The following is a 12,136-nucleotide window of genomic DNA, read 5'->3' on the forward strand; positions in this document are numbered from 1 at the left end:
AATGTGCCACTGTGTTCCTCTCAAGAAGTTACCCTCTGCACAAGAGTTGGCCACGATTTTTGCCAGGGAGGTCTTCCGGTTGCACGGTTTGCCTAAGGAGATTGTGTCGGATCGGGGGAGTCAGTTTGTGTCCAGGTTCTGGCGCGCCTTTTGCTCCCAGTTGGGGATTCATCTCTCCTTCTCCTCGGCCTACCACCCTCAGTCCAATGGGGCCGCAGAACGATCCAATCAGGCCTTGGAGCAATTCCTTCGTTGCTATGTCTCTGATCACCAAGACAATTGGGTTGACCTCCTGCCTTGGGCTGAGTTTGCCAGGAACACGGCAGTGAACTCTTCCTCTGGGACGTCTCCCTTCATGGCCAATTATGGGTTCCAACCTGCCGTGTTACCGGAGGTATTCTCTCCCCAGGATATTCCGGCTGTGGAGGATCACCTTTCCGTCCTACGTGCTTCTTGGGTACAGATCCAGAAGTCCCTTGAGGTCTCTGCGCAGCGCCAGAGACTCCAGGCTGATCGCAGACGAGCGCCTGCTCCTTCCTACCAGGTCGGAGACCGTGTATGGTTGTCCACCCGCAACCTCAACCTTCGAGTGCCCACTCCCAAGCTGGCGCCTCGCTTTGTTGGTCCCTTCCGAGTGCTTCGCAGGGTAAACCCGGTAGCCTATGCCCTTGCGCTTCCTCCTGGCATGCGGATCTCCAACGTGTTTCATGTCTCCCTGTTGAAGCCACTGGTGTGTAATCGTTTCACTTCCTCGGTTCCTCGGCCTCGTCCGGTCCAAGTGGGCAATCGTGAGGAATATGAGGTGAGCAATATCCTGGACTCACGCCTGGTCCGCGGTCGGTTGCAGTTTTTGGTCCATTGGCGTGGTTATGGTCCAGAGGAGCGTTCCTGGGTTCCCTCCGCAGATGTCCATGCTCCTGCCTTGCTCCGAGCCTTCCACGCACGCTTCCCTCAGAAACCGTTTTGTGCTCCGCGGAGGAGGGGCCCTTGAGGGGGAGGTACTGTCATGGTCTTACCTGCTTGCTGCTCTCCTTCGTTTGACATGTGCTGGCGGCCATCTTAGGTTTCTGGGTTTCTTGTAGCCTTCCACCCTGCGGCTCCTCCTTCCCCTGGGAGGAGCTGGATGCCTAGCTCATATATATAGGAGGTCTGTGGCTTCAGTTCCTTGCTTGGTCCTCTTGTGTTCACATGCTTCTAAGACTGCTGCTGCTTCTGGTTCCTGATCCTGGCTTCGTCTGACTACCCTGCTGGTTCCTGATCCTGGCTTCGTCTGACTACCCTGCTGGTTCCTGATCCTGGCTTCGTCTGACTACCCTGCTGGTTCCTGATCCTGGCTTCGTCTGACTACCCTTCTGGTTCCTGACCTCTGGCTTCGCAAAGACTCTGCTCGGTTTCACCATCCGTTTGGACTTTTGCTTTACAGCTTTATTTTCAATAAAGCCTTCTTATTTTCACTTATCTCTTGTTGTACGTCTGGTTCATGGTTCCGTGACAGTATGTTGTTGTTTGGCAGAATCTCACCTCTCCTCAGGTGCCGCTCATTATCAGTGATGAGGCTCTATTTAGATCCGCCTCACACTGCTGACCATGCGGTTGATAGTTTCTGCTTGGAGTTGCTAGTGCTGGTTTGTCTTGGATCTCCTGCTTCTCCATACATCTCTAAGCTAAGTACTTGTTGCCTTCGTTGTTTCTTATTATCTGGTGTGTGTTGTTTATAGGCCTCAGGGAGATGCAGGTTCCTTCATTCTGGAAGGAACCAGCTGTCTCATCCCCTGCTGCCTATCCTAGGGCTCGTCATTTTTAGCAGGGATTTACGTATCCAGTGTATGAGTATTTCCACTATCAGGATCTGCTCATACTGGCAGGAGTTAGGGAAAGGCCTAGGGATTACTAGGAGGTCACCATCCCTCTTCCTTAGCTTTTGAGTCCTAGATTGTTGTTTATTCGTTGTTGTGCGTATTTGGTGTTTTCCCTTCCCCTTAACCTGTGACACACAGGTGCTACCGACGCCAAGGATTGCAGGCTCTACTTCGATCAGGCTTTCCGCCACCACCTACATTAATGGCTGCAACCCCCCCTTCTCCTCCTCCACCTCCTCCTCCACTTTCACCTATGAATTCTCATCTTGCAGCACCAGTCAGCCATCAGTCAGTAGCTGGAAGCAGTGTAGCACTGCAGTGGGGAATCGGCAACAGGCCCTGCTGAAACTAATTTGCTTAGATGACAAACAGCACACCGTTGCAGAGCTGTGGCAGGGTATAAGGGACCAGACTGTCGCTGATGGAGAGGCTGCTGGGGGCTGATGAGAAGCTACTGTGGGCAGCTATAAGGCTACTGGGGGCTGCTATGAGGCTAATGGGGGCTGCTATGAGGCTACTGGGGGCTGCTATGAGGCTACTGGGGGCTGCTATGAGGCTACTGGGGGCGGCTATAAGGCTACTGGGGGCTGCTATGAGGCTACTGGGGGCTGCTATGAGGCTACTGGGGGCTGCTATGAGGCTACTGGGGGCTGCTATTAGGCTACTGGGGGCTGCTGTGAGGCAAATGGGGGCTGCTGTGAGGCTACTGGGGGCTGCTATGAGGCTACTGGGGGCTGCTATAAGGCTACTGGGGGCTGCTATAAGGCTGTGGTAGAAGGCGTGATTGCATGCTAGGATTTGGGAAGGCGGGATCCAGGGGGCCCAAGTAAATTCTTGCCCAGGGTCCAATCAATATTAAAGATGGCCCTGCAGACACCCTCCCCTCTTCAGAGCAGGCGGTGCCTGGTTTAATGCTCTGGTTCTCCCATTGACTTCCATTGTGCTCTGGTGCTCTCTAGAGAACCCAAGCATCCCAAAGTGTTCTGCCAGAGCACCTGAGCACTTTGGTGCTCGATCAACACTACTTTCTACGCCATTAAAGTAAGCCACTGGGTTAAATCGGCACTTCCGTAAATTTCATTGTTTTGCTGCTAGAAATAAATAGCAGTGACGTGAACACTGCCTAAACAAAATGGTCATTTAGCTTTGCAGAATTGTTTTTTCTCTCTTTAATTGGTAATCTTAAAAATAGTTTGTTATACAGTAATTTTTAATTTCACAAAGGTATCACTTTTTAATAATTTCAAATGCAAATAACTCCTTGAACTGAGGCTCTACTAACTTTACAATGGCCCCTGTATTTTGGATCAATTGTGCACTTGTTTGGGAAAAAAATAGTCAGAGACACTGTGTGTCAGGGATCAGCAACCTCCGGCGCTCCAGCTATTCAGAAAGTACTGTACAACTCCCTGAATGCTTCATTCACTTCTATGGGAGTTACAAGAACAGCAAAGAAAGTGTGCATGCTGGGAGTTGTAGTTTCACAATACGTCAAAATCATTATCACTGAAATAAAGTCAGCATCACTTGTAGCCACTTTTTGGATTAGTTCTCTAGAGTTACCACAAGAGGGCAGCAACCATATATACCGTATATAAATGAATCACACTTTTTTTGTACCACCTTTGTACTTTGGAAGTCACAGATGTCACAAAACCTGTCACTGACACTGAGTAGAAACAGTTCTTATCATCTTCTTAGATTCAGAGTTATCTGATTTGTTTCTCAAATTAAAATATGGAAAGGGTCATATTTTATTAAAGAAAATGTTCTGCTCACTTATTTGAAAATAAATATTTTGAAAAAAAAAAAAATGTAAAAAACTTTAAAACTGTCAGTGACAATGCATATTTTATAACCTATTTAACTAAATAAGGCAACATAGCTGTTAGGACTGGGTGGGATGGAGTGAGTGGGCAAGCACTGGAGATGATTGTGCTTACACCATACTATAGAAAAAACTGCTGATGTCTAATATTCAGTGGAGGATGGAAGTGGTAATGGCTCTGGTTGTATCAGTCAGTCACAGTGGCTTTCCTCACACCGTTGCTCCCTAGGGCCATGCAGTAAAAGGCAGGTGCACCCTTTCTTCCCTCGGGGCACACCCTGATTCTGGGGCTCTGGCCTGATGGTAGTTGATGTGCCTGTGAAGTTAAAGGCTATGTACACCTTCCGGGGCAATTTTTTTTCATGATTGCATTTTACTCAATTTGGGCTAAAAATCATTTTTTTCAATTTGTCTTTATTAAAAACTTTGAGATGTTCTGTCACAAAGGGTTAACTGTCTAGCTGTGTGAATGGTACTTTCACTTTCACTGGTTATCTAATAAACCTTATCTCTAAATTACTAAAAGGTCATAAACACTTATTAAATAAAGGAGCCCATCAGATGAGCTGCCTGAGGGAACAGAGTGAAAATTCAGAACTTACTTCTAGAGAAACTCGAGGCTGCACAGAGACAGGGGTTCAAAAATTTTAATAAAGTCTAATTGGAAAAAAATATATATTTTTGCTCAAAATGAGTACAATGCAATAATAAAAAATAATTCCCCCAAAGGTGTATATAGTCAGTATTTGTGTGGGTTCAAGGTAGGAGGTGTAGAGTGCCATGGCCAGAATATGGTGCAGGAGTCAGTAACCAGGCCAAATGTAGCAGAATAGATGTCTCTCTTTACTAAAGTAGAAGATGGGAGTTGTACTATATCCAATCCAAGATACAGTGCAAATCTCCTCAGATGGACTTGAGAAACAATGTGTGAAGGGTGTCTGAACAGTATTCTTCTCACTGCAGTAAAGTATAAATAGCTTAGGTAAAAGGATGCCTTACTGATTCTAATGCTCAGCCATGCAGATTTTTGAACCTTACTGTCTCTTTATCTCTTTTTCATTTCTGTAGATAATTTAGAGATCGGTAAGTCTCTGTAGTTTTAGCCCAGTCCTGTGTGGAATGGAATACATGGAGTTCCTTCTTCACTCTTTCTTTACTGGCTAACTCCAAGATAGAACTCTATAGACTCATTAAAGGGTGGATCCAGGATCTACACCCAAGCTTCATGTAGAGGCTGTGCCAGAGTTAACTCTGTCACTTCCATACATTACCATGCTGGGTATACATGGCATTAAAGGACATTAAATAACATGACTAGTATTAAACATCAAAAAATTGCAAGTACCCCGTGCTCTGTGGTACTGAACACCTAATGGGCGAATATATGCTCTGTGATATCCTTCTGTATACACAGAGATTAATGTATTATACCTGAAGGTAACAAATGATAGAGGTAATTGTACATGCCTTAAAGGGGTTGTGCAGGCAATATACAGTGGATATAAAAAGTCTACACACCCCTGTTAAAATGTCAGGTTTCTGTGATGTAAAAAAATGAGACAAAGATAAATTATTTCAGAACTTTTCCCACCTTTAATGTGACCTATAAACTCTACAACTCAATTGAAAAACAAACTGAAATCTTTTAGGTGGAGGGAAGAAAAAATACAAAAATAAAATAATATGGTTGCATAAGTGTGCACACCCTTAAACTAATACTTTGTTGAAGCACCTTTTGATTTTATTACAGCACTCAGACTCATACCCAAAAAGACTATCAGCATGGCACATTTTGACTTGGCAAGATTTGCCCACTCTTCTTTGCAAAAACACTCCAAATCTGTCAGATTGCGAGGGCATCTCCTGTGCACAGCCCTCTTCAGAAAACCCCACAGATTTTCAATCGGATTCAGGTCTGGGCTCTGGCTGGGCCATTACTAAACTTTAATCTTCTTCTGGTGAAGCCATTCCTTTGTTGATTTGGATGTATGCTTTGGGTCGTTGTCATGCTGAAAGATGAAGTTCGTCTTCATGTTCAGCTTTCTAGCAGAAGCCTGAAGGTTTTGTGCCAATATTGACTGGTATTTGGAACTGTTCATAATTCCCTCTAGCTTAACTAAGGCCCCAGTTCCAGCTGAAGAAAAACAGCCCCAAAGCATGGTGCTGCCACCACCATGCTTCACTGTGGGTATGGTGTTCTTTTGGTGATGTGCAGTGTTGTTTTTGTGCCAAACATATATTTTGGAATTATGGCCAAAAAGTTCAACCTTGGTTTCATCAGACCATAACACCTTTTCCCACATGCTTTGGAAGGTCTCTGTGGACCATGGCTTTTGCTGTGGGATGCGATTAAGAAAATTTCAGGAAAGACCAACTAGAGCAGCTGAACTTCATTTGGGGTTAATCAGAGGCACTATGATGGCAGGTGAGTGCTGACTCCTATTTAACAGGATTTTTAATGTGATTGCTTAATTCTGAACACAGCTACATCCCCAGTTATAAGAGGGTGTGCACACTTATGCAACCACATTATTGTAGTTTTTTTTTGTTTTCTTCCCTCCACCTAAAAGATTTCAGTTTGTTTTTCAATTGAGTTGTACAGTTTATAGGTCACAAAGGTGGAAAAAGTTCTGAAAGTATTTATCTTTGTCTCATTTTTTTACAGCACAAAAACCTGACATTTTAAAAGGGGTGTGTAGACTTTTTATATCCACTGTAAATTGATGACCTATCCTCAGGATCAGAGGAGGCTGCTCCATGTGAGCGCTGCCTCCTTTTATTACACTACATGTCGTCTCTCTTGCAGCGGCGGCGCAGTGTAATTACAAGTACTCACTCCATGCAAGTGAACAGAGCAAGTACTTACAATGCACTTGCGAGACGACAGGCAGTGTAATGAAGAGGAAGTAGCGCTCGCATGGATCACCGCCTCCTCCTCTTCGCTTTATACTTTTTATTAGTTTTAGAAAAGACATACATTGTTATCATTAAAGAAACACAAGTGGCTGCATAGTTAACACCATACATAATCATGTTGGCGACGTTGGTAAAACATATACGTGCCACAATGAAATACTGGACAAAAATAAAAAAATAACTAACAATACATCATAAAAAGAACATAAAAACATACTAACATACGACAGACGTACAGTGCAATTATTGGGGTACATTTGCGCAGGCATATTTTTCTAGATATACGCCCATGTGCAGGACCTCGATTACACAGGTATAATATACTTAATTGTATCAAACAGGGTATGGTACTGCGAGCGGTGAAGCTCTCCATATGCCCCATTCCCTCTCAAACCTCGCAGCAGCCTCCTCAGTTCCCGCCAGCACACGCTCATATATATAAGTAGAGTTTAACCTTCGGATAACCTCCGTTAGGCAAGGAACATACCGTGATTTCCAATTTTTAACTATGGCCAGTTTGGTTGAAAGGAAAAGGTGTCCCAGAACCACCCTCCTCTCACATGGTATCTCAACCAGATCAATCCATAAAAGAGCTAATGAGGGGGATGGCGGGAGCTGGCATCCCAGCAAATCCGAGGCGAGAGAGAATGTAGCCCTCCAAATATCTTGCAGCCTCGGACAGGACCATAGAATGTGATACAATGTGCCCCTATCGCCACATCCCCGCCAGCATAAACATGAGAGATCCGGAAATATATGACTCAGGCGATCTGGTGTATAATACCACCTTAATATGGTCTTCATCAGAGACTCATAGTGGAGAGCACATCTAATATTTTTTTTTATACAGGAAAAGGCTACCGACCACTGTTCATCAGTGAACACCAACTCCAAATCTCCTTCCCATGTAAGCAGCGGGGTCGTTTTAACAAATAATCCCTTATCCCCCATCATCATATACAGAGGCCGCAGTCGTGTGCATTGTGGCGAAGCCAATGCCCACAGACTAAACACTTCCCGATTGCACACCAGATTAAACGGACAGTTAGTTTTAAAAAAATGTCTAATACACAAATATTTATAAAAATCTGTGTGTGGAATCAGGAACTGCCCATGAAGATATTCAAAGGGGCAAAGGGTATCCGAAATAAATAGTTTGGAGAGAAGGTCCAATCCGCCCCGTGTCCAAGACGACACCGAAATATTCGGAATAAGAAAATTAAGTACAGTCGCTGGGGCACTGGGCGGGAAGGATCCCGACTCCAAAGTACACAATTTATGAAATCGGACCCAACTTTTCAAGGCCATGAATACTAACGACGGGAGGGGTGGCCAAATAAATGTCGGGTGCAGAGCTGCAAGCAAGAGAGCTTTTAAATTACTACCAGGGGATAATATTGCTTCTATATGTACCCACTGTTTCGCATAATTACCTACCCACCATTCCCTTAACTGTGATACCTGCGAAGCCAGGAAGTACTCATGAATATTCGGAAGACCCAATCCCCCTTGGAGTTTAGGTCTCTGCATTATTGCAGTTGCTATTCTCGGTTTATGTCGTTTCCAAATTAGGGCATTAATCAATTTAGAGCACTTCTGAAAGAAACTCCTCCTCCTCTTCAAACAGCTGATCAGGAGAGGTCCCGAGTGTCGGATTCTCACCAATCAGATATTGATGACCTATCCTGAGGATAGGTCATCAATATAAACTGGCTGCACAAACCCTTTAACAAAGCAGAATAGATCAATTACTGTTACTGGCGCTTTAAGAAACCAGTATAATGAATAAAAACCAGTTTGAGCTTTTCCATATCAGAGAATGTTCTTGTGGATCTTGTAGCCTGTGTGTTCCGCTGATACAATAGCTGTGTAAACAACTGCGGTGAGAGCAAATAACTGAATTACTGTGGGAAAGAGCGGCGCTGAAAATCCGAGCTTGGGAATCAAAGTGCAGAATGTTCTGCTTGAGTGGGCTGAGAGTGGTAATTCAAGGAAATGGACGATAAGGAATGATTTTTCTTCTAGACTTCCTTTCTGTTTAATTTTTCACGGAAAAGCTGTCCAACTGTGTGGGTGCATGGACTCTATATACAGTATGTATAGTCACTATGGCCGTGCAGTATGAAGTATCACCACTAGAGATGAGCAAAGTATTGGAAAATTTGATTTGGCTGCTTCGCGGAATAAAAAAAAAATATATAATCGCTTTGTGATAAATTACTTTGTCACCAAGCGCATTTCTTTGTAAGCAGTGGGTGCAATGACAGGGAGCAGCGATTGCACCGCTCCCGGTCATTGTACCTCTCAGATGCTGCATTCATACATGATCGCAGCATCCAATATACATAACACGGTGTAAAACTTTTTAAAAAAATGAAAAAAAATTCAAATAATACCTGCTCCATTTTCTCGCGATGGGCCGGCTGCTGCCATCTTGCTGGAAGATTTTGCGCCCGAGATGATGTCTTCACTCAGGCCGGCATGGTGATGTCATATGTCACCGCGCACAGGATTTCTTGTGAGATCTTCAAGCAAGATGGCAGTGGCCGGCCCATCACGAGCAAATGGAGCAGTTAAGTATGTTGTTTTGTTTTGTTTTTTGCACGATTTCAGGTTAAATCAATTCATTACCACAAAGCACAAATTTGGCTTCGCAGCAAATCGAATTTACCCTGAAATTCAGATTGAAGTCCACTTTGTGAACTTCGATTCGCTCAACACTAATCATCATTATTGTGTTGGATTCACATGGTGTTTGCAGAGCCCGTTTGGTTTGCCATATGAAAAGGAAACTATCCACCTGACAAATGCCAAAAACGGAGCCACCTTTTAGTATCTGTCAGGCTTGTATATGCCGGTGTACATATTATTCTGAATAGCGCCAACTACACTATTCTATACAGAGGCATCCAGTTGCATACTGCTTTCTATAAGTTCTCTCAACATAGGAGACCATGGGCAACATGCTACCATATGGCTATAGAGTGGCATAGCTCAGAGGCCTGTATCTGAGGTATATGGTATGGTGACGCAGGGCATAGCTATAGTGGAAGTGGCTGGTATGGGGGCCGAACTCAGAAGTGGCCAACACCAACAGGAGAACTAAAGCATTTTATTGTCAGGGCCCCCTCAACAGTATTATAAAATGACATTATATACAAGGACTTTATATACAGTGACATGACATACAGTATATACGTGTAGGAAACGGACAGAGCGACTGCCAGGCCTGGTTTGAGACAGCCATCTTGAGTAGCCCAAGAGTTGGGTTGCACAGGAGGAGGGTGTCACGGACGTTCCCGCGACAGTGGCAGGAGATCGGTGAGACTGGCAACACGTGGCTTAATCTGACATGTTTTCCATTTGGATCAAAAGACGTCTGTGTTGTTTCTGGTGCTTGCCGCACCTTCCTTCCCCAGGTGTGGATATTGTGGTCATTTAACTTTCTCTATTTATTGTTGTTTCTCCCACTACGCAATGCGGTTTATAGCTTCTGTTGGAGTTGTGGATAGCTGGTGTGTGGATCTCAGCTGAGTTTCTGGTGCTGCCATAGCCACTTGTTAAGTGTTTTCTTTCCCTTTTGTATTTTGCTTGGGTTATTTTGTGTGTTGCATTTCCCTGTCATTTGTATTAAGGCCTGAGGGAGACTCCTGTTCGTCCTTTTGGAGGAACAGGTTGTCTCAGTCCTGACATTAGTACCAGAGTCCTATAGGGTGAGTTAGGACATTAGGTATTCCTGTGTATGAACTCACCTACCTCTGGGGTCTGTTCATACTGGTAGTTAGTCAGGACTTTGATTAGGGTTTTACTAGGAGGTGTCCATCTTCTTTCTCTAGTCTCCAGGCCTTATTCCCTCACCCCTTTCCCTCCTATGTTCGGTGTGGTGTTTCCCTCTCACATCCGAACGTGATAAAGGGATTTGCAAAGAAGTTGCTGGAGAGGATGTTCAAAAATTTGCTGTGAAGCCCAGTCATTTCTAGTTACGCCACTGCTCTGACGTACACAAGGAACGCAGTATAATGAAATCCTATAGGGTTCATTATGAAAGTTTATTTCAAACTTTTTGCTTAAAGCTCCACTCCAAGTCTTAAAGGGGTTTTCCAGGATTATGATGCTTTTTAACACATAAGCTTATGTAGTTGCTTACCTCATTATCATCTCCCCCATGATTTTGCCTTTTCAATTTGGACTCCCCTGACCCATTTTCAACATGTAAACTAATCCCTCTGGTTTGTTTCCATCCTGCATTTAGCACTTCCTGTTGCCGCATCCAACCAAAACCATGATGCACTTCTCCTTTCCTTGCCAACTCTAGCACCGCCCCTAACATTGGACAGCTAGATTATAGCTCCTCCCACCCAGCTAGTTACACAGACACTCCCCTATCACTGCCCCGCCCATGGACATAACATCACAGGAAATAAGAAAGAGCTGCATGGACATGGTCATGTGACCACAGCCCAGAATGGGAGATAGGAGCAACTAAGGTAGAAGAAAAACTTTATAAAATTACAGCAACCTTCGTAAATAGTTATTGTAAAGGATGTCATGGACACAATTGTCCAGGAGTTGTTTGTTGCTGTACCTCTGTCTGCCTTTGACATGAAGTGAAACTGTAGCTACTTCTCATTTTCTTTGTCGACCTAAGAGGGTCCTAGCTTCACCTTCACAACCAATTTTTTTCATTTGCATCTAAAATGAAAAATAAAGCAACTTTGTAAATAGTTTCTATTAAAAATTATGTATCCTAGGTCTATAGGTCAAGTGCAGACTCAAACAAACCCAGTGTCACCTCATCCTGCAGCCGCAGAAGCTTCTTTCTGTCCTCTTCTTCAATATGCACATTAGTGGAGAACATATGGATGGGTATGGCGGCAGGATCAGACCATACAGGGTTTGTTTGAGCTGCTTACACCACATGGAAGGTGAGTCTATGGTAAGGTATTTGCTATGTAGGGGCCAGGGCAGCGTCAGAACTGCATTGCTGGGGAAACGGTGAGGTGAGTACTGTTTATTTCTTATTTTTAATCCTTCCTGGCCCTTTAAAAAAAAAAGAAAAAAAATCTTCCTCCAGAAAACCCCTTTAACTTTTGTGAAAAATGATCAAATAGTATTGAAAAATGAGAGAACGCCTTTAAACATGAATGTGTTACATTTAGCACCGTCATGATGTGTTACCCTAAGGTTATTGCTTGCTCTACAGACCACATACCGAAGGAGCTTGGGTGTTCGCAAAGTGGAATGCGATACAAGCAGTCGGAGTCATGTCTTTTGGTAAATATCTGTGTGTGCAAAATTGTCTTTATTATTGACGTTTGCTGTATGTAAAGAGGATGAATCGACTCTATGAAGTGACCTGCCACACATTTATGCTTTTGCCCTACTGCATGCTACTTAAAGTTACTCTGTCACCAGGAAATTTACTGTTAACCCAGGCACAATGTCCTGTAGGGCTATCGCATTCTGCAGAAAAAGTACTTTTAATCCATATGCAAATGAACAGTTGAGTGCACAGAGGGCGGGCTCAAGCTAC

At 44.1% G+C, this 12,136-nt stretch overlaps 1 protein-coding gene across 1 annotated transcript in view; it reads left to right on the forward strand.

Moving 5' to 3' along the window:
• The window catches only part of SLC38A11 (solute carrier family 38 member 11), a 69,304-nt gene that overhangs the window by 36,962 nt on the left and 20,206 nt on the right, over positions 1-12,136 (forward strand). The window contains exon 9 of the mRNA XM_040440284.1: positions 11,807-11,877. Within this exon, the coding sequence (XP_040296218.1) occupies positions 11,807-11,877 (71 nt within the window). The remainder of the gene's footprint in view (positions 1-11,806; positions 11,878-12,136) is intronic.

The sequence above is a fragment of the Bufo bufo genome, chromosome 7 (assembly GCF_905171765.1).
Source record: "Bufo bufo chromosome 7, aBufBuf1.1, whole genome shotgun sequence".
Taxonomy (NCBI): domain Eukaryota; kingdom Metazoa; phylum Chordata; class Amphibia; order Anura; family Bufonidae; genus Bufo; species Bufo bufo.